Source organism: Anabrus simplex, chromosome 4 (genome assembly GCF_040414725.1).
Source record: "Anabrus simplex isolate iqAnaSimp1 chromosome 4, ASM4041472v1, whole genome shotgun sequence".
NCBI lineage: Eukaryota > Metazoa > Arthropoda > Insecta > Orthoptera > Tettigoniidae > Anabrus > Anabrus simplex.
The window spans coordinates 440,364,831-440,390,259 of NC_090268.1; the positions used below are offsets into that span (position 1 = coordinate 440,364,831).

At 38.7% G+C, this 25,429-nt stretch overlaps 1 protein-coding gene across 1 annotated transcript in view; it reads right to left on the reverse strand.

Annotated features, from left to right (window-relative positions):
- RtcB (RtcB RNA ligase) overlaps positions 1–25,429 on the reverse strand; it is a 61,430-nt gene that overhangs the window by 10,316 nt on the left and 25,685 nt on the right. Inside the window, exons 2-3 of the mRNA XM_067146652.2 lie at positions 19,574–19,769; positions 2,449–2,579 (exon numbers count right to left, since the gene is read on the reverse strand). Coding sequence (XP_067002753.1) covers positions 2,449–2,579; positions 19,574–19,769 — 327 coding nt within the window. The remainder of the gene's footprint in view (positions 1–2,448; positions 2,580–19,573; positions 19,770–25,429) is intronic.

The window sequence follows — 25,429 nt, forward strand, 5'->3', positions numbered from 1 at the left end:
CCCTCATCACTTTCTGCTGTGGTTAATAAGTGAAAGATTCTGTGATCTGAAATAACATCGCTGCAAGAGCAAATAAATTGTTGTTCCGCCATGTTTGTTTACATCACAGATGAACTCCACAGATGTCTAAAAAAAGCTCTGCAAGTTACTTCCTGAAGCTATAATCTCTGATCAGTTAGTTCTACATAATGCCCAACAGATGGCAAAACATGTCAGAGATCAAATTCGCACTCTTGAAAGTGTACTGGGAAACTAAAAAAAATTAAAACTCTCGTGCACCGTCTAGACGGGTGTAGCACTGGTGGACTGGCCGCGTCAGCCCGTCTATAGGCGGGCGTAGCACTCATCGGGTTAAGACCATGGCTGCTACCTCTCCAGACCTAGCCTTTTTCTAAGCAAATGTTACTTAAAACACAAGTAACTTCTGTCAGTGCAAACCTAAAATAAATCCAATTTCTTTCTAAAATCCATCCTTTTCTTGCTTTAACAATTAATCCTCTGATATTCTTTACCCTCAAGGGACTTTCAATTCATAGGCTGACTTAAAACTAACATTACTTATGAGAGTCAGACATCTACATTCAATTTTTTTAACGAGCGCTAATGTTATCTGATAACATTCTTGTTACAGCATTCAAAGGATGATGTATTTTATCCTTTTCTCATCATTATCTGTTCCTGTCTTATCGAATCCATGACATACAAACCATGCAAAGTAATCAGAAAACACAGTAACATGCACGTTTTATCTTTGTTAATATCTGATATGTCTATGTTGTTTCATAAGTAGCATGACATGACTTGCCTTCAGTTTCAGAAGCTTTGAGCATTATTTTAAGTTATGATCAGAGACTATCATCAGTATTTCAGTTACATTTTGCAAGTCTCCTTTTGCAAACAGCACACATTTCCAGTTGGGTTATTCTCAGGAGAATTCAATGACAACTGAAGAATTCCTTCACTTTCTCTGAAGTGTGGCGGTGAGTCTAGGGTTTTATTTGCTTCTGGTAGAAAGGGGCCGTAACTTGGCGTAGTCTTCTTTATCCTGCCACACTTTCCCTTTTTTGAGAAAAACCAAGTCAGTCTGTATGTGCTGCTGAATAATTAGATTTGCAGTGCCTACACAGCCACAAAATTTAATAGCTCTCTCTTTGTATCAAAAAAGTATTCTGTAAAAATGCTACAATTGTACTAAGCTTCTTGGGAGTGATTTTGATCATTCTTCCCTATTTCTAGCCTTTTCCTCACTACTTGCAATTACCACTATATGTGAAATAAGCCTGGTTTTACAGCCGGATGCCTTTCCAGACACCAACCCTACGGTGGAGGGATGTATTCACTACTACGTGTTTCTAGGATGATTTGCAGTGTAACACAAACACACAGTCCCCGAGCTATACAAATTAACAGGATACAGTTAAAAGCCTGGCCCGTCCAGGAATCAAATACAGGACCCCCCTGTCAACCAAAGGCTACTATGCTGACCGTTCAGCCATGGAGCTGGATGGAGTCATTTTGGCTGAAGACATAGATATTATAAATCTCACAGCCTGTCTGGTGGCCATGATCATTAAGGCATCAAATCGATAGGGTCTGACGCTGTGGTTAGGCGGTTCGAGTCCCACTGGAGGAAAAGAAATTCACCATCAGAATGGTGGCCCGCAGTGTAGGAGAGGTGGTGGCCTATAATTTCTAATCACTAGATTGTGTGCCAAAAGCCTGGATACGAGTAAGGGTATACGACACTGTTGATGGTAACGGTAATTCATCTTTCAGAGTTGGAAGTAAGCGGGGAACAGACCCCTTGGTGAAATTCGACAGGAGTTGGGTATGTGCCAACACTCTCTCTCATTATCATCATCTCAGATCCTGACAAGTAGGTCACACATGGGCATCAAATAGAAAGACCTGCACCAGGTGATCCAAACATGACCTCGGAGACTCCTGGGACTAAGAGCCATATACTAAATAAACGAAACTCATAAGGTAACTTCAAAATTAGTTCCTCGTGTGGATCAGTGGTGGAGTGTTGGCAGAGGATGTAAGAGTTTTGGTGGAAGGAAAAATGCCATTGAAGACAATGTTGTATGATGCCAGCATGTAAAAGCTCTCTGGAGACATATTTGATGTTTACCAAAAATATGAATTAATACTTCGCCAACAAAATCCGCTTTACTATGCCATCTGACGGAGTACAATAGAACATTGAAACTGATGCACAGGCAGTCTAAGAGGCATCCATATAAAATGACTTGAAAGCAATAGCTGAGGTTACAAGCTATTATCTCAAAATTCCTCAAAAGTACAACACATGCAAATTAAGCAATAAGCAACAAATAGCACACTGAAGTTAACCTTAGGGAACAATACAAAACAGAAACCTTGTTCAGATTAATTCACATAAGAATGTACACAGATCTTAAGAATCTACTTCATGAAATGTCTTACCTTAACAGGCAACACATCCTTCTCATGTAAATTTGTCCGCAGTAACCTTACACCACAGTTTATGTCGAACCCCACCCCTCCAGGGGACACTACTGACTTGGGATTACTCATGTCAAATGCTGCCATATTTCCTACAAATAAATGACAAAATTATGCTATTTGAATAAGAGGAATATGAATAAGGAAATTTCAAGAGAAAAGTAGCATCTATAATAAAAAAAGGAAGTAAAAGGAAGTGTGTGTGTGTGGGGGAAGGCTCTGGTCTAAGTGCACCTCAAAGCCATATTTTTCATTTTCACGTTTCTTAGGGAGTTGTGAAAAAAAAAAAAAAAACTATGGAAAATAGGTTGGGACATGACAACCCAACGTGTTGTCACCTGGATTAAATGTATTGATTCGATATCGCTAGGCAACGTACGTAAGATACGTAATACAAGTCAAGGGGCCATTTTTGGTCCCCAACAAGGGGAGTAATATTTAGTCCATGATATCCCGAAACGTTTGTCTGTGTGTAGATGTGCGATGCTCAACCAAATCTAGGCATGCAGAGATCTGAAATTTTTAACAAAAGGCATATTCTTATAGTGATTCCAAACTTCAAAAGTGGTCATCAGTAGTGTGAATCTCAGAAGAGAGAGTGTCCAGCATCTTAGCTGAGATTTCTTTAGATAATTTAGAGCAGAATAAAATCTTGAAAAGTCAATCCTTTAAAAAAAATGTCTTTTGGAATAGGTACACGAATGATATTCTAGTCATTCTAGACCACAGTGCAGCAACCCCAATTTCAACACTTAATAAACTAAATGATACTGACCCGCATATCAAATTTACTACTGAATCCGAAGAAGATTCTACTCTTTAATTTCCTGGATCTGTCCATTATCAGACATCCTGAGTATGTGTCCTACATTATATACCGTAAGCCAACACAAATTATGACGACTTATTCATAAGGAATCTCTACATCCGAGTTCACAGAAGAAAGCTGCCTATTACAATATGGTACATCGGGCTTTCAATGTTCCATTATCTAAATCTAGCCTCAACAAAGAACTAAAGACCATTCGGGAAATAGCTGAATTTAATGGTTACAACAACCATTTCATTAATAGAACTGTATTATTAATGAGGTAAAATTTTGTCTGCCAACAACCCGCTCTTGACAAAAAGAGACCAAAAAGAAATTCTCAGCGTTCACTTTTAACAATTAAAATGTCCAAGAAACTAACATTTCAAGAAACAAATATATATATATAAAACCACCAATAATAATACTGATTTATTCTTTCATTCACACTCTTAATAGACAGAATAAATATTCCAAATCTGTTGTTTTCAGGTTAAAGTTCACTACATGTCAAACTACCTAACACTGAGCAAACTGGGAGGAGCTTTTCAATAAGGTACGCAGAACACGTTAATGCTATCAAGCATAATCAATTTTCAGCGATGGCATTACGTATGTCAGATGCCAATCATAGCTTTTCAACCATAGAACAAGACATGATCATTAAGCAGGCCACCAAAGACCCCTTGTTGAACATCTTGGAGAACTATTTTATATACTGCATTTAGAACAATTCTCTAACCCGAACTACAATGTAAACAAAGGATCGGAGAAACTAAACTGTGTGTTTGACGTCATCATTCCTGTATATCCAGAACATTTATTAGCCTCTTAACATGAAAGCCCGAGTATACTCGGGGTTTTATATATTTATATAAAATAAAATCCCGAGTATACTCGGGAATGGAAATTCTAAGTTCCCATGGAGGGAATTAGATTCTTTTCCACCAATAGAGCATATCAAAAATTTGATGGATGGCTTTTCCGGCGTTTGCTCTATCAACCAGCGTTTCGTCTTAGGTCTGACACTCGACTCTTCAGAGTGGGATGTGTCAGACCCTACCCACTGACGCTGGGGTGTATGCAGGTGAACTTATCAGAAGCTTATTTATGAAGCACAGTCTGATAACTGCATACGGGAGATAAAACTCCACAATGGAATTAATGCCCGCCTAGCAATTCCAAATGGAAATTCTAAGTTCCCATGGAGGGAATTAGATTCTTTTCCACCAATAGAGCATATCAAAAATTTGATCAAAAATTAGATGGATGGCTTTTCCGGCGTTTGCTCTATCAACCAGCGTTTCGTCTTAGGTCTGACACTAGACTCTTCAGAGTGGGATGTGTCAGACCCTACCCACTGACGCTGGGGTGTATGCAGGTGAACTTATCAGAAGCTTATTTATGAAGCACAGTCTGATAACTGCATACGGGAATCTAATTCCCTCCATGGGAACTTTGAATTTCCATTTGGAATTGCTAGGCGGGCATTAATTCCATTGTGGAGTTTTATCTCCCATATGCAGTTATCAGACTGTGCTTCATAAATAAGCTTCTGATAAGTTCACCTGCATACACCCCAGCGTCAGTGGGTAGGGTCTGACACATCCCACTCTGAAGAGTCTAGTGTCAGACCTAAGACGAAACGCTGGTTGATAGAGCAAACGCCGGAAAAGCCATCCATCTAATTTTTGATCAAATTTTTGATATGCTCTATTGGTGGAAAAGAATCTAATTCCCTCCATGGGAACTTAGAATTTCCATTTGGAATTGCTAGGCGGGCATTAATTCCATTGTGGAGTTTTATCTCCCGTATGCAGTTATCAGACTGTGCTTCATAAATAAGCTTCTGATAAGTTCACCTGCATACACCCCAGCGTCACTGGGTAGGGTCTGACACATCCCACTCTGAAGAGTCTAGTGTCAGACCTAAGACAAAACGCTGGTTGATAGAGCAAACGCCGGAAAAGCCATCCATCTAATTTTTGATCAAATTTTTGATATGCTCTATTGGTGGAAAAGAATCTAATTCCCTCCATGGGAACTTAGAATTTCCATTTGGAATTGCTAGGCAGGCATTAATTCCATTGTGGAGTTTTATCTCCCGTATGCAGTTATCAGACTGTGCTTCATAAATAAGCTTCTGATAAGTTCACCTGCATACACCCCAGCGTCAGTGGGTAGGGTCTGACACATCCCACTCTGAAGAGTCTAGTGTCAGACCTAAGACGAAACGCTGGTTGATAGAGCAAACGCCGGAAAAGCCATCCATCTAATTTTTGATCAAATACTCGGGAATGTCGCTCATTGGTCGGTACCTAATTTAAAAGCCCGAATATACTCGTTTCTTGTTGTTTATCAATATTTCCACCAGATGTTTATGAAATTATTATTTTTTTTTGCTAGGGGCTTTACGTCGCACCGACACAGATAGGTCTTATGGCGACGATGGGATAGGAAAGGCCTAGGAGTTGGAAGGAAGCGGCCGTGGCCTTAATTAAGGTACAGCCCCAGCATTTGCCTGGTGTGAAAATGGGAAACCACGGAAAACCATTTTCAGGACTGCCGATAGTGGGATTCGAACCTACTATCTCCCGGATGCAAGCTCACAGCCGCACGCCTCTACGCGCACGGCCAACTCACCCGGTAATTATTATTATTATTATTATTATTATTTTAGAGTCCTATTTTTGCCAACAGATGTCTCTGACACAACCGTAGTGGATGTCGGTGACTCGAGCAGTTCGTTTTCGCGGCTTTCCAGCGATGTAGCATCATGTGTTGATCCTTGTTTTAGGGCACTTCACACAGCCACAAACATTTGAACAGTATTGAGTGTCATGTTGTATTACTTGCCATCTGTTTAGTGCTGTGTTATTTATTTTAGAACCCGTAAAAAAAATATATCATGAGTATACTCGAGATTTTAAAGCAGGAACTTTTCGGTGGCTTATATTTCATTGTTAAGTTCGAAAAATGTATTTTTATTGTTACCACTGTCATTAGTTTTCAATAAATAGCCCATTTTAACAATAAAAAATTAGGTAAAAAATCACAATTTTGTAAATAATTGGTATGTTAAGGGGTTAAGCATAAATAAGAGACTCCCCCCACACGCAACAGTAGAGCGCTCCCCCTACTTCCCCCACCTACGACCATTTACTTGTCTCCCCTCCAGTAGAAGCTCAACCAGCAGTTCGGCGCTAACTTGAGAACAGTGTCGCTCAGTTTGCTAACACATCGATATGTGGGGAATACAGAGGAACTCCATGTCTCAATACAATTTTGCTATGGTTTATTTTCTAACACATTTTAATCATTTTTAACATTCCTTTCCTTTCTCTCTTCCTTTGCAGCCATTTGAACATTTTCCTACATTGGCATGGTCAGGAGGATACCCAGAGCCTAATCCACCGATTGGCCCACTGTGACGGTATTTTGGGTACATAACCTCTCAAATAAACCTTTTGGACTGGGTTCTGCACCCCTAGAAACTTGTGTCAATGAACCTTGTGAAAGAACATTATCGTTTCACATTTAATGTGAAATTTCTCGCTGTTCTTGTTTGATTTCGATTACCATATCTTGTCACGCTGTGAAGTGCTACACTCTGGCGACTAGGCTTTAAACTTTCGAGCCTGCCTGAAAGGTTCTGCGCTTGTGCGTGTGGCAACAAGGCAAGTCACGCTCCTTAGCATGGAACGCTAGCAGTTGGAGTTGAATCACCATGGTAAGAAGTTGTGTGTGTTGGACCGGCGGTATGGTTCGGGGCAGTAGCTTCAATAATGGATAAAACCAGGCCCCTGTGGGCATTTTGTGAACTATAAACCTGGTAGCTGCCCTCGATTAGTCTCAGATTGGTACACGAGCAGTTAAACTGCATTATAGTTCTACTACGAGCCTGGTTGGGTAAGGTAACAGAATGTAGCTCTCGGCGTCTCTTCCCTGTTCATGGATTGAAAACTGTAAGTTACCTTTTTTTTTTTTTTTAATCTAAGAAACTGAAAAATTTCAAGGAAAATCTTGGTCAGAAGTGACAAAAGTGATCTCTACCCGGGATAATAATAATAATAATCTCCGATCGGTGTAATGACTGCATGTTCATTACGTTACCATGTGTTCACTAAGAAGCTTCATCTTAGTGCTTTAGAAGAAAAGTACGGTGCGGACTAAGATCAAAATTTATTTTAAGTTTAACTATGATTTTAACTGAAAATTTTTTCTAGAAATTTATGTAAATGGAGAGCCACCGCAAGTTCCGTTTGAAATTTGGTTAACCTTCCTAAAATTTTTTTCCTTTTTGGGGTTTTGTTTTTGGGTTAATTATTGTTTCCTGTTCTGACTTTTCTGGTTCTTATTTATTTTTTTCCTTTGGGGTTTTTCTGTGCCTGTTTTTGTCCTTGCGGACACGCTTTGTTGTTGTTGCCTTAGCAACGGGTTGTTGATTGAATTGTTAGGCTAACTTGGATTTTAATCGGGGTGTGGTGCCCTAGTGGTACATTCTTTAATGTGGATGTGATTGATTTACGTGTGTTCTAGTGTAAAGTTATCTTATATTATTTCGCCATTTTTTCCCCCGGTTTGGTAAATTTTGAAATGTGGTTTCATGTGTATTGGTTGTTTTCTTGTGGTGAATTTTACTGCAACCTAGGCCTAACTTTTCTGGATTTTAAGATTAACAATTTTAGAGTAGGCGACCTGTCAAGTAGGTAAGCTTTAATTATTGTGTTTCATTAGTTTTCTTATTGAGGTCAGCATTTTATTTTATTTTAAAAACTTATTCATTGAATTTATGTTTTGTTGTCCTTTTAAATGAACGTCATTTCAAATAACTATTAATTTTATTTAATTAAGTTAATTGGTTTTCATTTGTTGGTTTTGAGCATTCCACAACTGGAAGACATTTTTATTGTTTATTAGAGTTACCCAGAGAGTTTAAATAACATTTCAAGACCTGTAACTTCAAGCTGAATTCCATTTTCTCCTTTAATTTTGCAACATATATTTTTTTTCTTGGAATAAGGCGAATTAAAGTCATTTATTTTCTTATTAATAGTGGATTTTCATTTCACTAAATCAATGAAGCACTGTCACTGTTTCTTATTTAATTTCTGAACGCGGCCTTTATCTGCTTCCCTCTCATTTCCAAGGTAAGTGTGCTTTTTCCTATTGTTTGGTTTATTCTTGTGCGTTGTTTTGCTTGTTTTTTCTGCCCGCTCTATGGTGTTCGCTTTTCTCCTCTTTAGGGGCGGACATGCTACTAACCTTCTCACCTGGGGGTCCCTCTCTCACGGGTGTGAGGTTATAAACCCATCATCCGGTGGTTGTTTCTGGGACCTTGTGGATGGAAGAAGCTTGGTCATAGGATAATAATAATACCCGTATACAGGGATAAAAAAAAATAGAAATAAATCAGCAGCCAGCCTCTTTTTATAAGGAGCCAGCAAATTTTTTGCAAACAAAGATTATGAAAACCCCAGGTTAGACTTAAGTAGTCCTTAGTAGTCTAGTCTACCAATTCATATAAGAATGGAATAGAAACCATTTATATTTAAAGATATAACATCCCAAATAGGCACCCAGTCACCTTCGTGGTCGGCGTCTTTTGAAATTACATTACACGTGCCTTTTTGATTTCCCACCAATATAGCAACGATCAATACATTTTGTTGTATCAAAGTCCTTTATAGATTGTCCATTTAAAGATATCATCATGGTTCACAGTTTGTGTTCAATAATATTCATTATGCTGAACCCTCGCTCACATGATGAGGTCGATACAGAAATTGTTGGCACTAGACTGAGGAGCTTTCCTAAAATCAGAAATTGTACTTTCACAGTCCACGATTTTTCAGGTAGATCACTCAATGGAAGACCTTTCCCGAGTACTTGGAAGTAGTAACACTCGTTCGGTATGTCTTCTACGTTGTTCTCCTGAATTTGAAGGTGTTTTGAAAAATGAGTGGCAAGAAGTTGTATTTCACTGTTGCCATAATATTCAAATTGTTTTTCTGATGGCCAGGAATATGTGTTAAAAACACCAGTGGCACTTTGAATATCCTCAATTTGAAGAAATATGTTGTGGCTACTCCAACCACTACTCTTATACCTTCATATCTTCCACACAATATAAATAACATTTGTTTGAGCGCCAGTTGCTTTTTTAAGAAAAACAACAAAATTGGGTACAGCATACCTCTTATATCAACTATCTCAAGGCGTGAGGTGATAAACTCACATATCTGGCAATATACAGGGATATGGATCAGGAAAATATTAAATTACTGTTGCATTTCCACAATTGAGGATTGTACATGGAACTGGAATCACTTATTATAATTAAAATAAAACTGAGTTTATGACTATAATTTACGTCACAATGAACAATCATTGACATCTTTTAATTTAACAAAAGAAATATATCGTGAGATTTGCGGTACTAATAAAAGGAAAATTTAATCTAAACAAAAAAAGCTATTGGCATGAACTTGAAGTGAGATGTGATATCGCCGCTGATTACATTCTTCTTCATGTTATGAATGCATAACATGTCTGATGCTTTAATTACCTGATGTCGGCATACACCGCTGTTGAACTTGAAATTCTTGGGAAAACCTCTGAGCTGAAGTCGGGAGCCGTCTGCTGTTATCTTCTTATATAACAAGGAGTTGGCCTACATACCATGTACGCATGTAGGGAGCTCCAATGTAATTACGTCCACTCAATATATTATAAGAAATTGGAAAATATTATTGAAACATCTTGTGAAGTCCATCCTCACAAGAAGATGATGTTTCTTTATCTGTATAGTACCTGTCTCTGCTCGGATACAACCACCACTTGTAGACTTCCTCGATTATTACTTCTTCAAACACAACTCTTAGCTCTGACCATCACTCGAAGACCACTTCTTCCATTTGATACATCTGACTGTTACATATTACCTGATAGATATGATTCGAATAATATGAACTGAATACCTCTCACCACCGTCGCCTCGACTTATATAACCTCGCGATGACGACTCATCTCCCTACTCACTGTCCATCCCTTCCACTTCAACATACAGTAGCTGGCGAATACTGACACTTGGTCGCAATCACGTGCCCACGCACTGATGTCATCAGTCAAGTGTTGTCTAAGCATGCCCAAGCGGATTGAGGATGACTATGCTGAATGCGTCACCGGGAAATCTACTTGCACATAACATTCTCAGTTAAACATAGCCTTGATTGCAAAATACTATGCCAGCTCATCTAGCCAGAGTTTACAAGCCACAGCCTGACTATATGAAACCAACAAATCTCACTTACTACAATACAGAATAATTACAAATAAATTTCACTTAACCTATGATTAAATACAATAATATACGCGATACCTAATTATTACAGTCTAAATGATGAGAAACAGAATATATAAAATCTAATGAATCGGGTTAATAAAAATAATAATAATAATAATAATAATAATAATAATAATAATAATAATAATAAATACTGAATGGAATCTGTAACCCTGTTGTACGGTTACAATATCTTCCAGAAAGTTAATTCCACTTGCGAAAATATTTTCCTTGTCACTCATGAAATTCTTATCCGACACACCTGATAACTGTATTCCACTGAAAAGTCCAGAAAGTGTTGTAGCAGAAACAAATTTTTGTTCCAATGGGCCCTTGGTGTTCTGAAGTTGCTGCAATGAATTACCGGTAATTGCATTATTTACATGTACAATTACCTGACTAAAAATCAGATCATGCTCTGAAATATAAGTGGACGTCTTTTGAATATAGGCCTACTCAGATAGTCATAAAAAAAGAGAACTGTAATGACAAATTTGACAAATTCTTTAGAAGACCTTTAGCCATGATTCCTTCTTCACCTTTCCTTTCAGAAATATACTCTAACTGCACCAATAGGCATTCCCAGTCTTTGACAACTGCATGCAAAGCATTTAATTTGCTTGCGACCCATCTAACTTCATGTAGGTACTGCAATTTACATATTTCACATTCCTGCAACTCCGAAATTTTCTTCAGTTGGTGAAGTCGTTTTGGCAAATGCCAATAAAGCTTGTAGAGTTTAGTGAGTGTAGAATCAATGTCATCAATGATTTTAAGTATCACATTTTTCATTGAGTGAAGAACGATGAGTTGGAGTTGATGTGCAACAGTATGAACGTTTACCAAGTTCTCAATTTTTCGAAACTTTTTTTGTTACCAAACCATTATGGACACCAATCATATATGGTGCTCCATCAGTCGCTATACCTTTTAGTTTTGTACCTAACTGAAGCAATTCTGTTTCTAGAGCTTCCATATAGCCATCACTTGTTGCATGATCCAGTGAAACAACAAAGAAATGTCTCATTCACCTTATTTTCTTTTAAAAAGCAAATGTTAAGTATCAGCTCGTCATCAACAGATTTATCTGTTGATCCATCAAATAAGATGCTGACATATGAATTAATTAATTTCACATATCAAATCTTCACGAAGATATTTTCTTTACGCACTTAGCTAAAGGTACACATTCAGGATTTTTCTTGATACTTTCATCCTCCTGAAACTGAGTGAGGATAGGATTTTTCATGTTTTAAAAGTTTCCAGTTTAAATGGTCCTGAAAATCCGGATAAAACTTTAGAATTTTGGTCGGCAATACTAGGAAAGTTCCGAGAGGATTCGCCGTGCTGACCACACAACATCTCGTAATCTGCAGACCTTCAGGCTGAGCAATGGTCGCTTAGTAGGCCAAGGCCCTTCAGGGCTGTAGTGCCATGGGGTTAGTTTTTTAATACTAAGAAAGTTACTGCACAATATACACTTCACGATTCCTTCTTCATAGCGCACCCACGACTAATTCAAGCCATGATTGGTGAAATTTTGTTTGCCTGACAATTGAATTTTCGACGTATTTTTAATTTTTGACTTATTATTTTGAATACCATCAATTTTACGCTCGCCATTATCGTCCTGAACACTACAATCAGCACTTCCATCAAGTGTTTTCTCACATTCACTCGCTTCTGTATCACTTTGTGTTACATTTCCGGGCCTTCTTACGAAGAAATCTGAAAGAGTACACTGTTTTTTACTTGCATCAGTCAATTCGTGCAGCATTGTTAGTTTCATTTTGCCAATTTTCGCATGTATAATACAGAAAGGTAAAACACGTAATACACTACAATAAATCACCAGAGTTAAATGGCTTCCGATTTCGCGGGCTTCGATGTCCGATGCAACGTTGCCAATTTTTCATATCTGCACAGGAATAAAAACAACCTTATTGCTAAAGTGCAAGCCATTTAATACCAAGATGCTGTAATGAAATTAAAAGTATAAATAGTGTTCAGTGAAAATACAAGAATTGATAAACTCATCATTCCATATGTTTTAAATGCCAAGAATGAATTCCATGGGAATTTATCAGTACTGCTTTGGTGGCAATAGTTTAGGAACGGCTAGTCATGGGAAGGACTAGTGTTTGTGGAATTATGCAACACAGTAGTTCTCTTCATTTCTCCACAACTCTGGTGTGATCCTTGTACTCACGTTACCGATAACTGATCATCTATAATGGAACTCTATTTTTTATGATATGCTCACGTGAAAGGCTACTTGTTTGACGGGTTACAACGATGTCTCTCATGACCGCTAGGCAGCTCTCGCGCAGAACTGAAATGTCAAGTTCCAAGGTACAAGGAGCCAATTACAGAATTCAAGACTTTGTCAAAAGCAGTGAAAATGCTTATTGCTCATATTAGAATTTGAGCTATAGAAAACATGCAGAACACCATGACTTGTCACTTTATAAAATGGTGGGAACGTGCATGTAAGGGAACTCTGGATTTCAAAAAATAAATTTTCAAAATCGAATTTGAAAATTCTGGCGCCAGGCAAAATTTTCAGGTGCCATGACGACTGGGCGACCGGTATTTTTCGACCTCTGTCCATATATATATTATTTGGTCTTCTTTTATAACTGCTGACGACTTCTAATTAACAACAAAACTTTGGCTAACATTTTTAAACATTACTAGCTGTAGTACCTGGCGTTGAACGGATAGTTTTTGAATGTTTACCTTTAATATTTGTATTACCAGTTAGTTAAGTATGAAGTGAATGCTTATAGAATTCCTTTTGAGATGTTGATTTTACGACTTATTATGTAGTTTTAGAGTTATTTAGATGTATCTGATTTCAAGTTTTAGATTATTTAATTATCGAGTAAACACTAATCTCGGTCATTTTATACTATTTACTTTTAAGCCCTTCTCAGCTCCGGCCTCAATGGAGGCTGAACGTGGACTTTAACGGTATCCACAGCGTCACAGTTTGTATCAGCGACACATAAACATTGGATTTTGACATTAATATTGGTTATTTTACTTATTTTTGCAAGTCATCCCCTCTCATTCCCCAACACCAGCGGGGGCTAGGTGTATCTGACCTCCACAGTAATATTTTCTATATAGTAAGTCATGTGTATACCAAGTTTGATTGAGATATATGCTAGAACATACACACATACATACTTAAACTCTGTCTCGTTGGACGTTTTCAATTTTTTGCCAGTTTACATCCGCCTGCCGAGTAGTACTGAGCTTTATCTTAAACAGCACCCAGAGTGTCACAGTTTATTTCAGCGACCCCGAAAACTATGGATTAGACACAAATTTCGGTCGTTTTCGGTTAATTTTTACATTTCGCCCCTACTTTGGAGGCTAGGAGTCTCTTACCCCTAAGGTATATTTTTCCAGACAGTAGGTCCAGTATACACACATGCGTCCATTCTCTCGGTCATTTTCGAAATTTGTTTTTCACTTTTTCTCACCGCTATGCGAAAGGAGGCAGAAATTGGACTACTAAAAAAATTGGAGCGTTACTATTCATCTCAGCGACCCCGAAAAGAATGGATTCGACACTATTTTCGATTATTTCTACATCTCACCCCGTCGTAGGTGTGCTAGGGTTGTCATACCTCCACACAGTTTGTTTCCTGATAATGTCATAGTGACCAAGTTTGTTTGAAATTGCGCCCGTAGTCCCGAAACGTATGGATTCAACACTAATATCTGTCATTTTCAGTCTTAATTACATTTCGTCCCCTGATCTAAGGCTTCTAGGGGTGTCTTTCCCCCTCAGTATTTTCTTCAGGTAGTAGGTAATATTTGTATTAAGTTCTGTTGACAGTTATACTGGAAAGTACAAAAAAACATCCTTAATCTCGGTCATTTGGATATTTTCTGTTCTTGACTCCTTCTCACCCGCCTGGCAATTGGGGATCAACTTGGATTTAAACGACAACCGGAGTGTCACTCCTCATTTCAGAGACCCCTAAAACCATGGATGTGACATTATTTTCGATTATTTTATATCTAACTCCCCCTAACTCCCCACCACAAAGGGGCCTGAATTTGGACTTTAAAAGTCCAGAGTGACACTATTCATCTCAACGACACAGAAAACTGTGGATTCGATACTATTTCCGATTATATATATACTCACCCCTCGACCCCCACCCCAAAGGGGACTGAACGTGGACTTTAAAAAGATTAGAAGTGTCATTATTCATCTCAGCGACCCCGAAAACTAGGGATTCGACACTATTTTCGATAATTTTATATATCTCCCTCCCTTCCCGAAGGGGGTTGAACTTAGTTTAAAAGATTCTGGTGTGTCACTGTTCATCTCAGTGACCCCGAAAAGTATGGATTGGACAATACTTTCGATGATTTATATATATCAGACCCCTCGCCCACCCACCCCTAAGGGCACCTGGGGTGTCTTACCCTCACGTGGTTTGTCTGATACTAAAAATCCGGAGTGTCGCTATTCACTTTGGCGACCCCTGTATTCGACACTATTTTCGATTATTTGTATCTTTCACCCCCCTCGCCCCCACCCCAAATGGTCTGAACTTGCACTTTTAAAAAAATCGGAGTGTCACTATTCATCTCAGCGACCCCGAAAAGTATGGATTTGACACTATTTTCGTTTATTTTTATATACGACCCCCCTCGCCCACCGCCCATAAGGGTTCCTGGGGTGTCCTATTCCCACGTGATTTGTCTCCCGATACTAAAATTCCGGAGTGTTACTATTCATCTTGGCAACCCCGAAAACTATATATTCGACACTAAATACAATTATTTTTATATCTCACCCCCCTTGCTCCCCACCCCAAAGAGGGATGAACTTGGACTTAAAAAAATCCCGGGATGTCATTATTCATCTAAGCAACCCGAAAAGTATGCATTCGACACTACTTTCAATGATTTTTATATCTTACCCCTTCGCCCTTAAGGGTTCATGGGGTGCCCTACCCCCACGTGGTTTGTTTCCTGATAGTAAAAATCCGGAGTGTCACTATTCATCTCAGCGACCCCGAAGAGTACTCAACACTCTTTTCGATTATTTTTATATATCACTCGCCCCCTTGCCCCCCACCCTAAAGGGGGCTGAACTTGGAATTCAAAAATTCCCGGGATGTCACTATTCATCTAAGCGACCACGAAAAGTATGGATTCGACACCATTTTCGATGATGTGTATATATCACTCCCCCTTGGCCCCCCACACCAAAGGGGGCTGAACTTGGACTTAAAAAGAATTCGGAGTGTCACTATTCATCTCAGCGACCCCGAAAAGTATGGATTCGACATTATTTTCGTAATGTTTATATATGACCCCTCTAAGGGTTCCTGGGGTGTCTTACCCCCACGTGGTTTGTCTCCTGAAACTAAAAATCCGGAGTGTCCCTATTCACTTTGGTGACCCCGAAAACTATGTATTCGACACTTTTCGATTATTTGTATAAATCAGCCCCCCTCGCCCCCACCCCAAAGGGGGCTGAACTTGGACTTTAAAAAACATTGGAGTGTCACTATTCATCTCAGCGACCCCGAAAAGTATGGATTCGACACTATTTTCATTTATTTTTATATATGATCCCCCCTCACCCCCAGGGGTGTTTGGGATGTCTTACCCCACGTGGTTTGTCTCCTGATACCAAGTCATAAGTGTATCAAATTTGGCTCAAATCACTCCAATGGTTTAGGAGGAGATGTGGTACAAACCCACCCACCCAGCCACCCACATACATACAATGACATATATATATATAGAGATATAAGATGATAAAGTTTTAACTTAGTGGAAACTGGCACTATCAACAAACGAGACACACACAAGGAATCAATGGTAACTGAGTGACACACTTCAGACTTCCAGTCCAACAGAATTTGTTCACATGTGGACAATTTACCAAAATTTAATGTCTTGTGATAATGTATACGCTACGGTATTTTAATGATTGTACATAGGCCTACATGGCATAACTTGCCAATGTTTAGAATTACAGTATAAGGATGAGGATGACCCCTGGTTGAGTTGATACCAGTCCCTTAAATAGTGAAATGATCTAAAAATATAGTGTACTGAAAGGTAGATAACCTCATACTTACTCTCCTGAATAAAAGTTAGTTCAATAAACAGTATAAAGCTGTATTATAGAATGCAGAAGCACGCCTGATTGTATAGCAGTAAATGAGACAGCAGCACACCAAAGCACGCCTGATGAATTTTGCTGTAAACGAGACAACTGACACTGAGCACTGTAAAATTCTCTCACGGAATAATTTCCTCTTCCCACAATCTTTCTGCATGTCTTATGCAATCTGCCCTAGCAGAAGTTGTAATGTCAATATCTCCAAAATGGCTGGTTTTAGGGCCTTAAAACATTTCCAGTGTCCCGATGGGACATACAAATGCTTACTCTTCACGTCTTCAGACTTAAAATGAGCTCTGTCTCGTCTCTTTATAACAAATTCAATTTTGATATAGATGTTGATTCCCATAGGGAATAGTAGCCTATGCAGTGGCCTCCACGGTATGCACTAGCCTTGCGTCTTGGTAGGTGTGCTAAGTACCAACTGATGAGCCCAACTTAGCACACGAGGGCAAAACGCAGGCAACCAAGAATGAGTTAGCTGGAAAATTTATAATGTCCAATAAAGGACCATTATATTGGTATTATAAATTCAATTTTGCTAATATTAGCTTATACTGTTGTGGTGAAGGGCCTAAATCAAGGGCAGAAGCTTAATTTTGAAAAATTATTTCTCAGTGCACCTTTAGGGCAAACGATGAACTTATGTTCCTAATTTCAGCATTCTAGGTCTTTTCGATCTGGAGATTTCGTGATCTCAGTGAGTGGTATTTGGCTTTTATATATATAGATGTATGTACGTTTAGTCATCAGCCCGAAGGCTGGTTGGATCCTCAACAGCTCCACCATCAGCGGTCATAGATGGCCTAGGCATCACTGAATAGGCGTACTAGGGAAATGAGGAGTGAGATAGTTTCCCATTGCTTTCCTCACTGAGCCAGACGTTGCTATTACATATCAGTCTGCCAAGCCCACTGAAATGCATGCACCAACTGACCCTATGAGCAATAGTTTCACACCATTCATAGCAGGGAATGGCTGCATAAGGAATGGCATTACTAGCATCGCTCATACCTCGGTCACTTTCATATTGTCAAAGCCAAGTATAAGACAGAGACAGATCAATGAAAGTAACAAAATTGCTCTAGCCTATACCAGAAGACATAGAGCAAGAGAATATAATTACAGTTTGTTAAAAAGTAAGCCATATTTTTCAGTGTCGACTTAGTTAATGTCATTTGAAAGCTTTTCGGTCAGTCGAAAACACTAATTATATAACACACATAACACACCTGTAAAAAATGTTTCATTCTATAAGAACATCCTCAGATTCTTCTATCAAATTACCTTAAATCATGTGCATGTATGTACAACATCATTTACATTGTGTAAACCTGTGATGTTCTAAACATGAGCAAATAATGACTGTAGTAGTCCTCCACTGTCACTCTAGTAACTTTTAGAAAATTTTTCACTTATCTAAGCCACTACTTGACCATCCCCCTAAGCAAACGCGTGTAGACTGAAGCCATTTTCACCGTTCTGGTCCTGGCAGCTAAGAGTGCAGGGGTGGGGGATAAGCTTGCAGGCAACAACTCTGTTCCTTCGAGAGGGGAGTGGGACCTGAAGAACGCTGCGGGCATTGACTCCGCTCAACAGTTTTTTGTAATTCCTTCGTCAACTTTATATAAATCACATATCAATGTAATTATTTCACTAAAGCAGGAAGACACTGATGATTGCTGCTTCAGAAACAGAAACAAATTCTTTTAAGGCCAAAATCAGCGACCTACCAAACCACAAACCCAGCTGTAACAATCGGGCTCAGCTAATATTAGGCAAAAAATATCTTAAGGTTATTTAAACATATACAGTACGAAATATGAACGTTAATGTTACTTTATTCTTACAAGACTGTTTTTAACAGTCTAGGACGTTCATTCACAATTAAACAGCAGCCGCAAAACAAAGAAGCAGCATAAGACTGTATACTCCACAATTCATTGTCAACACAAATGACAGGAAACCAAGATGCTTAATTTTCATTCATAACAAAATTTAATGTATTTTTAAAACAATCTTATTCAGTCTACATTAAACAAACTGTTTTAAGTCCCCATTTGTGATTGACAACACATTCAACATTGGTTTCGTCAAGCAAATGATATATGTGGGTCAATTTGTGCCCCCGGATGAATATACTCTTTATTTTTATCCAAATGGTCCTCATGTTAGATGAAGATCCATTTTAGTTTTGGACATTTAAAAAAAAATCAGAATAGGACTGATACATTTTAATTGTGTTAAAATACCATTAATTTATTCATTCACATTTATGTATTGTTAACACTTTCTAAAATATTGTTGTGGTAGGTTAATTTTAAGAGGTTATTGCTGTTATTGCCTTGATCTTAAGGCTTATCTACAGGCTGAAGATGCCCAAAAAAGGGTGAAACATGTACCTGAAAAGTCTATGTAGATTTAAACCACATTAAACGGGGTATGTATTGAATAGGTAGTTTTATTAAATTATCCTGGAGATATTTTTTGCCTAACGTCATTTTCAATACAGAACCATTATGAGAGTTGAGACTTGTAACTCAGCTAATATTTCAAACTGCTACACATGTTACAGAGGTGGAGAAACAAAAAAAAGGGGGGGGGGGGGGGGTAAACACTTTTAAAAGGTTACATCACATAAGCAATATGTTTAATTCGTTTCTTAAAATGCACCAAATGTGAATTTTCCATTGTAAAGTGAAATGTGAATGAAACACTTAAGCAACAAATTTAATTAGGGAAAAAAAAAAAAAGAACATAAACTTACCGATAGCAAAGCCGTATCCAGAGTGGACATCTGGCAGACCAACAGACCTGCCCACTATACCTGGGAGTGCAGCAACGTTAGCTATTTGTTTCATTCCTGGAAGGAATCCACCAACCATTCCAGGCCGACAAGAGTTCCTTAACTCATCGAACATGAGTTTCTCTAGATGACTGTTAACATAAAATACCCCTTCAACCTGAAAAAGGAAAAGAAACAAATCATGTTATCTTACGAAGAAACCTGACATCAGGAAATAGTGTTATTGTTTTTACGTCCCACTAACTACTTTTGCCTGTAAACCTACCAACACTAGGCTGACATATTTGAGCACCTTCAAATACCACCAGACTGAGTCAGGATCGAACCTGCCAACCATCTGAGCTACCCAGCCTGATAACATCAGGAAGTTTAAATACTTAAATCAATGAAAGAGGAATGTGTGAAAATGGATTCTTGAAGAGTGTGGGAGGATTGATATGGAACAAGGATGTACCACAGAGGTGTAAAGGAATTATATCTATAAGACTTATTTTGTGCCAATTTTGACATGGAGAGAGATAACAGTAGAATACACGCAGTGGAAATGAAGTTTCAGAGGTGTCAAGTAGGTTTAACAAGACTGGACAGAGTAAGAAATAACAGAGTCCAGGAAATGGAACAAGTACCCCTACATGAAAAGATAGGAAAATCAAGACTGCAGTGGTATGGGCATGTCAAGAAAACGGGAGAAGAGAGGATACCAAGGAAGAGGTTAGAAATGGAGCTGAAGGGTGTTAAGAAGAACATCGAGGCACGAGGAAAGAACTGGACGACAATAAAAGAAGAGAAGTGGCGGATGGATAGAAAATGATGGAGAGGCTTATGCTCCAAGTAGACCCAGCCTGTGGTTGGAAACTGCTCCAGATGATGATGACTGTGATGATGATGATGATGATGAAGGCAATTCATTGTAAGTATAGTAAGAAAAGAAAAAAACTTACGATTTATCCCACACTAAAGTGATTATACTGTTGTCTGAACATTAAAACTGATTTGACACTGAGGCACTTTCCACAAGGTATGGGTTCATAGACATTCAACTAGTCTCAACCTTCCATTTATATGGATTTGTAGAGAGCGTGGAATCTTGAAATATTACCACAATTTTTTTAAAAATTATGTTTGCCTCTTCTTTAAGTTGTCTCACCGAGCATGAATGGCTCGAAAAGTAATTCAATAGGAACCATATCCCGGAAAAAGGCTAAGCATACTACTGTATGGCAGTGTACATTTAATAAAGTGGGTAAGAATTGTTCTGCAACATGCTGGTACAGCAAATAGATCCACACCCAACTATCTGTATGCGCCAACAAGTTATAAAGAACTGGGGATTGCGATGAACAGTGTCACATTGTCACAATTTAAAACAAATATGAATTCTCATTAATTAATGAACTATCTGATCTTGTAGTAGTTGTTGTTGGTTAGTAAGTAGGCCATACACTTTTCGTGGTGATGTTTGTTGTTTAAAAGTTGCCTAACAGCCAGGTCATTGGCCCCTAATGGTATGAGGTGCAACAAAACTATAATTAAAACTTCAAAATTTATCCACTGAGTAGAATCTAAAATAAATTATGAAAAAATTATCATGAATCCAAAACTATCAGTGGATCCAATTCACAATGCCACGGGATGAAGATGCTTGCTGTCCAAATGCGTCCAAAATCCAGGTCACCGGCCCATCATAATAGTACGAATCGCTGGAAAAGTAGAACCATGGTGTTCCTCCTATAGTGATACTAATCACAGGCAACGTAGACTCACTGCGTTCCTCGGATAGAGGTACTAACCACACGTAATGTAGACCCATGGTATGATGTAGATGTTGAATCCCATAGGGAACCTGAAATATATGCCTCGAATGTGTTCCACACTTAAGGACACCATTCATAGGTAATGCAGACCAGAACCATGGTGTTCCTCACATACAGGTACTAATCATAGGCAACGCAAACCTAGGATGTCTCTCATATAGTGGTACCAATCACAGGCCACGGCTAGACCCATGGTGTTTCTCACATAATGGTACTAATTATTATACTTATTATATATGTTATTAAGAAATACATTGCAAATGGGAAATATTCCAGTGGCAATAGTCACTTACAGTAATGTAATAATAAAGTAAACATAATTACCCAACAACAAAAACAAACAACAAGAGTACAACAAGCAAATATATGGAAAGAAAATAATACAATAATTACTACTAGTTTAACATTCTAAATCCAGCATCATATACAAATTCACACACACAACTTAAGTATTTCCAGCGCTTAACACTATGGCTTACACTACTACAGGTTGAGCTTACTACTAGCTTAACATTACAAGTGATAATAAACCAAAGTTAAAAACATTGATAATTACCCAACAACTACTACAACAACAAGCAATTCCCTGGAAAGAGAATACCATAAGAAAAAAGTCCTAGATTCACAATCCAAACCAAGCAGAAAATCACAAATTCAGTGTCTGTAATTTACAACTTTTACTTATTGCTTTACACTAGCACTAATGGTCTTAAATGACTTGATACCAGAAGGGAATCTATCAAAGACTGCTGCAGGTTTCCAATTCCTTATGGTCCTGTTAACGAAGGAAAACTTGCCTATGTCGGTATGCTGGTTTCTGGCCCTAATTTTATGCTTATGATCATTTCTCGATGAGTATGAGGGAGGTTCCAACTTATTCCTAATAGTAATCCAGGCAGCCCTCCCCATATAGCTCTTATAAAGATCGCACAGGCGAGCTCTAGTTCTTCTAGATTCAAGACTTTTCCAATTAATGGTATTCCTCCTATTCCCGGTTATGAAAAGCATCACTCTTCTTTGAACTTTTTCTAGGGAATTTATTAAACCCACCCTGTACGGATCCCAGCAAGCAGATCCATATTCAAGAATTGGTCTTACCAAACATTTATAAGCTTTACTTTTGGCATCAGAATTAGCTTTCTTGAGATTCCGCACAATAAAATGTAACAATCTCCAGGATTTCTTAACTACATTTTCCACTTGCTCTGACCAGTTTAAGTCTTTTCTAACAGTAACACCTAAGTACTTACAACTATCAACTTTAACAACACTTTCTCCTCCAATTTTGTAATCTCTCTTTCCTGTAATTTTCTTTTTACTAAAACACAATTTCTTGCTTTTTCTGCTGTGGATTTTCATTCGATTTTCACGCGCCCATTTTTCAATCGTATCTAAATCCTGCTGAAGCAATAGTTCATCCTCCTCTGTCTTTATCTCCCGATATATGGCGCAATCATCCGCAAAGAGCTGCACTTCCGAGTTTACCAAATCAGGCATATCATTCATGAAAAGTATGAAAAGGATTGGCCTAATAACACTACCCTGAGCCACACCAGACGTAACACTTATTGGAGAAGATAGTTTCTCCCACGCGCACCCCCCCGAGTTCTTCAATTGAGGAGTTCTCGTATCCATTTCACAACTCTGATGTCAATGACCGTACGTGCTAACTTGTTAAGAAGGATGTCATGTGGCACAAGACCGAATGCCTTAGCAAAATCAAGTACTATTGCATCAATCCTTGACCAACTGTCGAGCTAATCCGATATATCTTGGCATACAGAACAGAGCTGAAATTCACACGAGAAGCCTTCCCTAAAACCATAAAACCATGCTGCCACAGGTAACGCAGACCTATGGTGTTCCTTACATAGTGGTACTAATTGCAAATAAAGTTGACCCATGGTGTTCCTCACATAAACTAATCACAAGTAATCTCACGATTACAATTCCATTATCCCTTGGTCGCTCCTTTTAATCGCCTTTTACGACAGCCAGGGGATACCGCGGGTGTATTCTTCGTCTGCACTCCTCACACACAGGGAGTACACCTTTCGTATCATTCTACCACTTATTATTACTCTTGAGTCGAAAACACACACATTTACAGTTAATATACATATCAGCTTAAAGTGAGCAAAACATAACATGTGAGATTATCTTCTCATATTACACATGCCCAGTATTTTGTATGTCCAATGCACCTGGAGTGGGTTGTAGGAGATCCTCCACTGTGCACAATATTGGGCACAGAGGGCAATGAAGCATGTGGCTTGTGGTTTGTTCTTGTTAACATTCACACCTTGGATCACCTTTACTGAACCCGCATTTCTTCAAGTTACCCTTGGATCTCCCCACTCCTGATAGTAGCCTGTTCAGGGACTTCCACACCAGCTAGCTTTCATTATATCCAGGTGGTAACCGCTCAGCTGCTGACATCCATCCGCAGAGGTGTCTTCTTCCCCAGACAGCTCCAGCCTTGCCTTCTCTTCTGAGGCAGCAAGCACCCCAAATGTGCTCAAAGAGCATTACCAGGATCTCAGCTGGATCTGTTTCCAAATACTCTGTTTTTCATAACGTTAAGACAAAGCCCAACCTGCAAAAGGTGATCGACACGTGTCTGTCTGTGTCGTGGGAGCTCTTCTGCAGTTGAAGTGGCAATCATTACTTTTATTGGACCTTAGCTTTCTTATAAATATAATGCCTAAATGATTTAGTAAAGAACTGAAACCACAGATAAGGATGATGTTATACAGTATGAAGTAATAAATAAGTTACAGGATTGTGAGCAACTGTAAAAAGACCTTGACAAAGTTGTGACATGGACAGCACAGAATGGTATGATGGTAAAAAGGGTGAAAAGTCAGTTCGTAATTTTCACGAAGACGAAAGGGCCTCTCAGTATTAATTACTGTGCTGATAGGGCAACAGTAACTCACGGGGATCACTGTAAGTACCTACTGTAGCTGTTAATATAAGGAAGATCTTCAGTACTGTACGGTAATAACAAATGGGACTGTAAACAAGGCTGCAGATATCTTCATATGGTTACGAGAGTATTTAGGGGTTGTAGTAACAATGTACAGTAATAGAAAGGGCATTTAAGTCTATGGTGACCTCTGAGTATCGTTCCAGTGTATAGGACCCATACCGGGATTACTTGATATGACAGCTTGGAAAGATCTAACGGAAATCTGCATTACTTTTTTCTGGTCAATTTCCGATAAAGGAGTAGTGTAATGAAAATGTTGTAAACTGGGAGGGAGGACATGGGAGTAAGGAGATGAGCTGCTCAATTAGCAGCATGTTCCAAGCTGTCCATGGAAAGATGACATGGAAGGACATTAGTAGATGAATAAGCTTGAGTGGAGCTTTTAAAGGTAGGAATTCAAGAGAACAAATTGGGGCAAATATTCATTTATAGGAAGAAGAATTAGTGAATGGATTCATTTATCGAGATATGTTCTACAAATTTCTGGGTTCCTTGAAATCATTTAAGAAAATAATAGGTAAACAACTGCTAACGAATCTGCCACCTGGGTGACAATCCTAAATACAGATCAATATTGATTTGATGGATGGAAATGTGAAGTGAGGTCTAAGTTTTCACATACTTCAGTTAAGTGTTGTTTAGAAAGTAACAGTAATGAGCCTCTTCCTCGATCCTTTTTACCTGCCACCCCTTAGGCTATTGAACACTGAAGAGACATTCATTTTAACAACGGTTTCCACAGAAATACCGTATCTAGGAGTCACCCTGGACCAGTGGCGTATGCTGGAATCAAGACGTGGACTATCACTAGACTTAGGTTATCTCTTTTTGATGGTTGGTTTAGTGAATGTGAAGCCTTCAGCGTTTTGAGCTGCAGCCAATAACCAACGAAGAAGCCTGCTGTGTTGTCGCGGCTGGCCTGGCCTCTGCTACTGACACTGCTCAACCCCTAATCAGTGGAGATGGTAGCCTAAGGTTTAGCAAATTTAAGTCCAGCTTTGTGGCTGAATG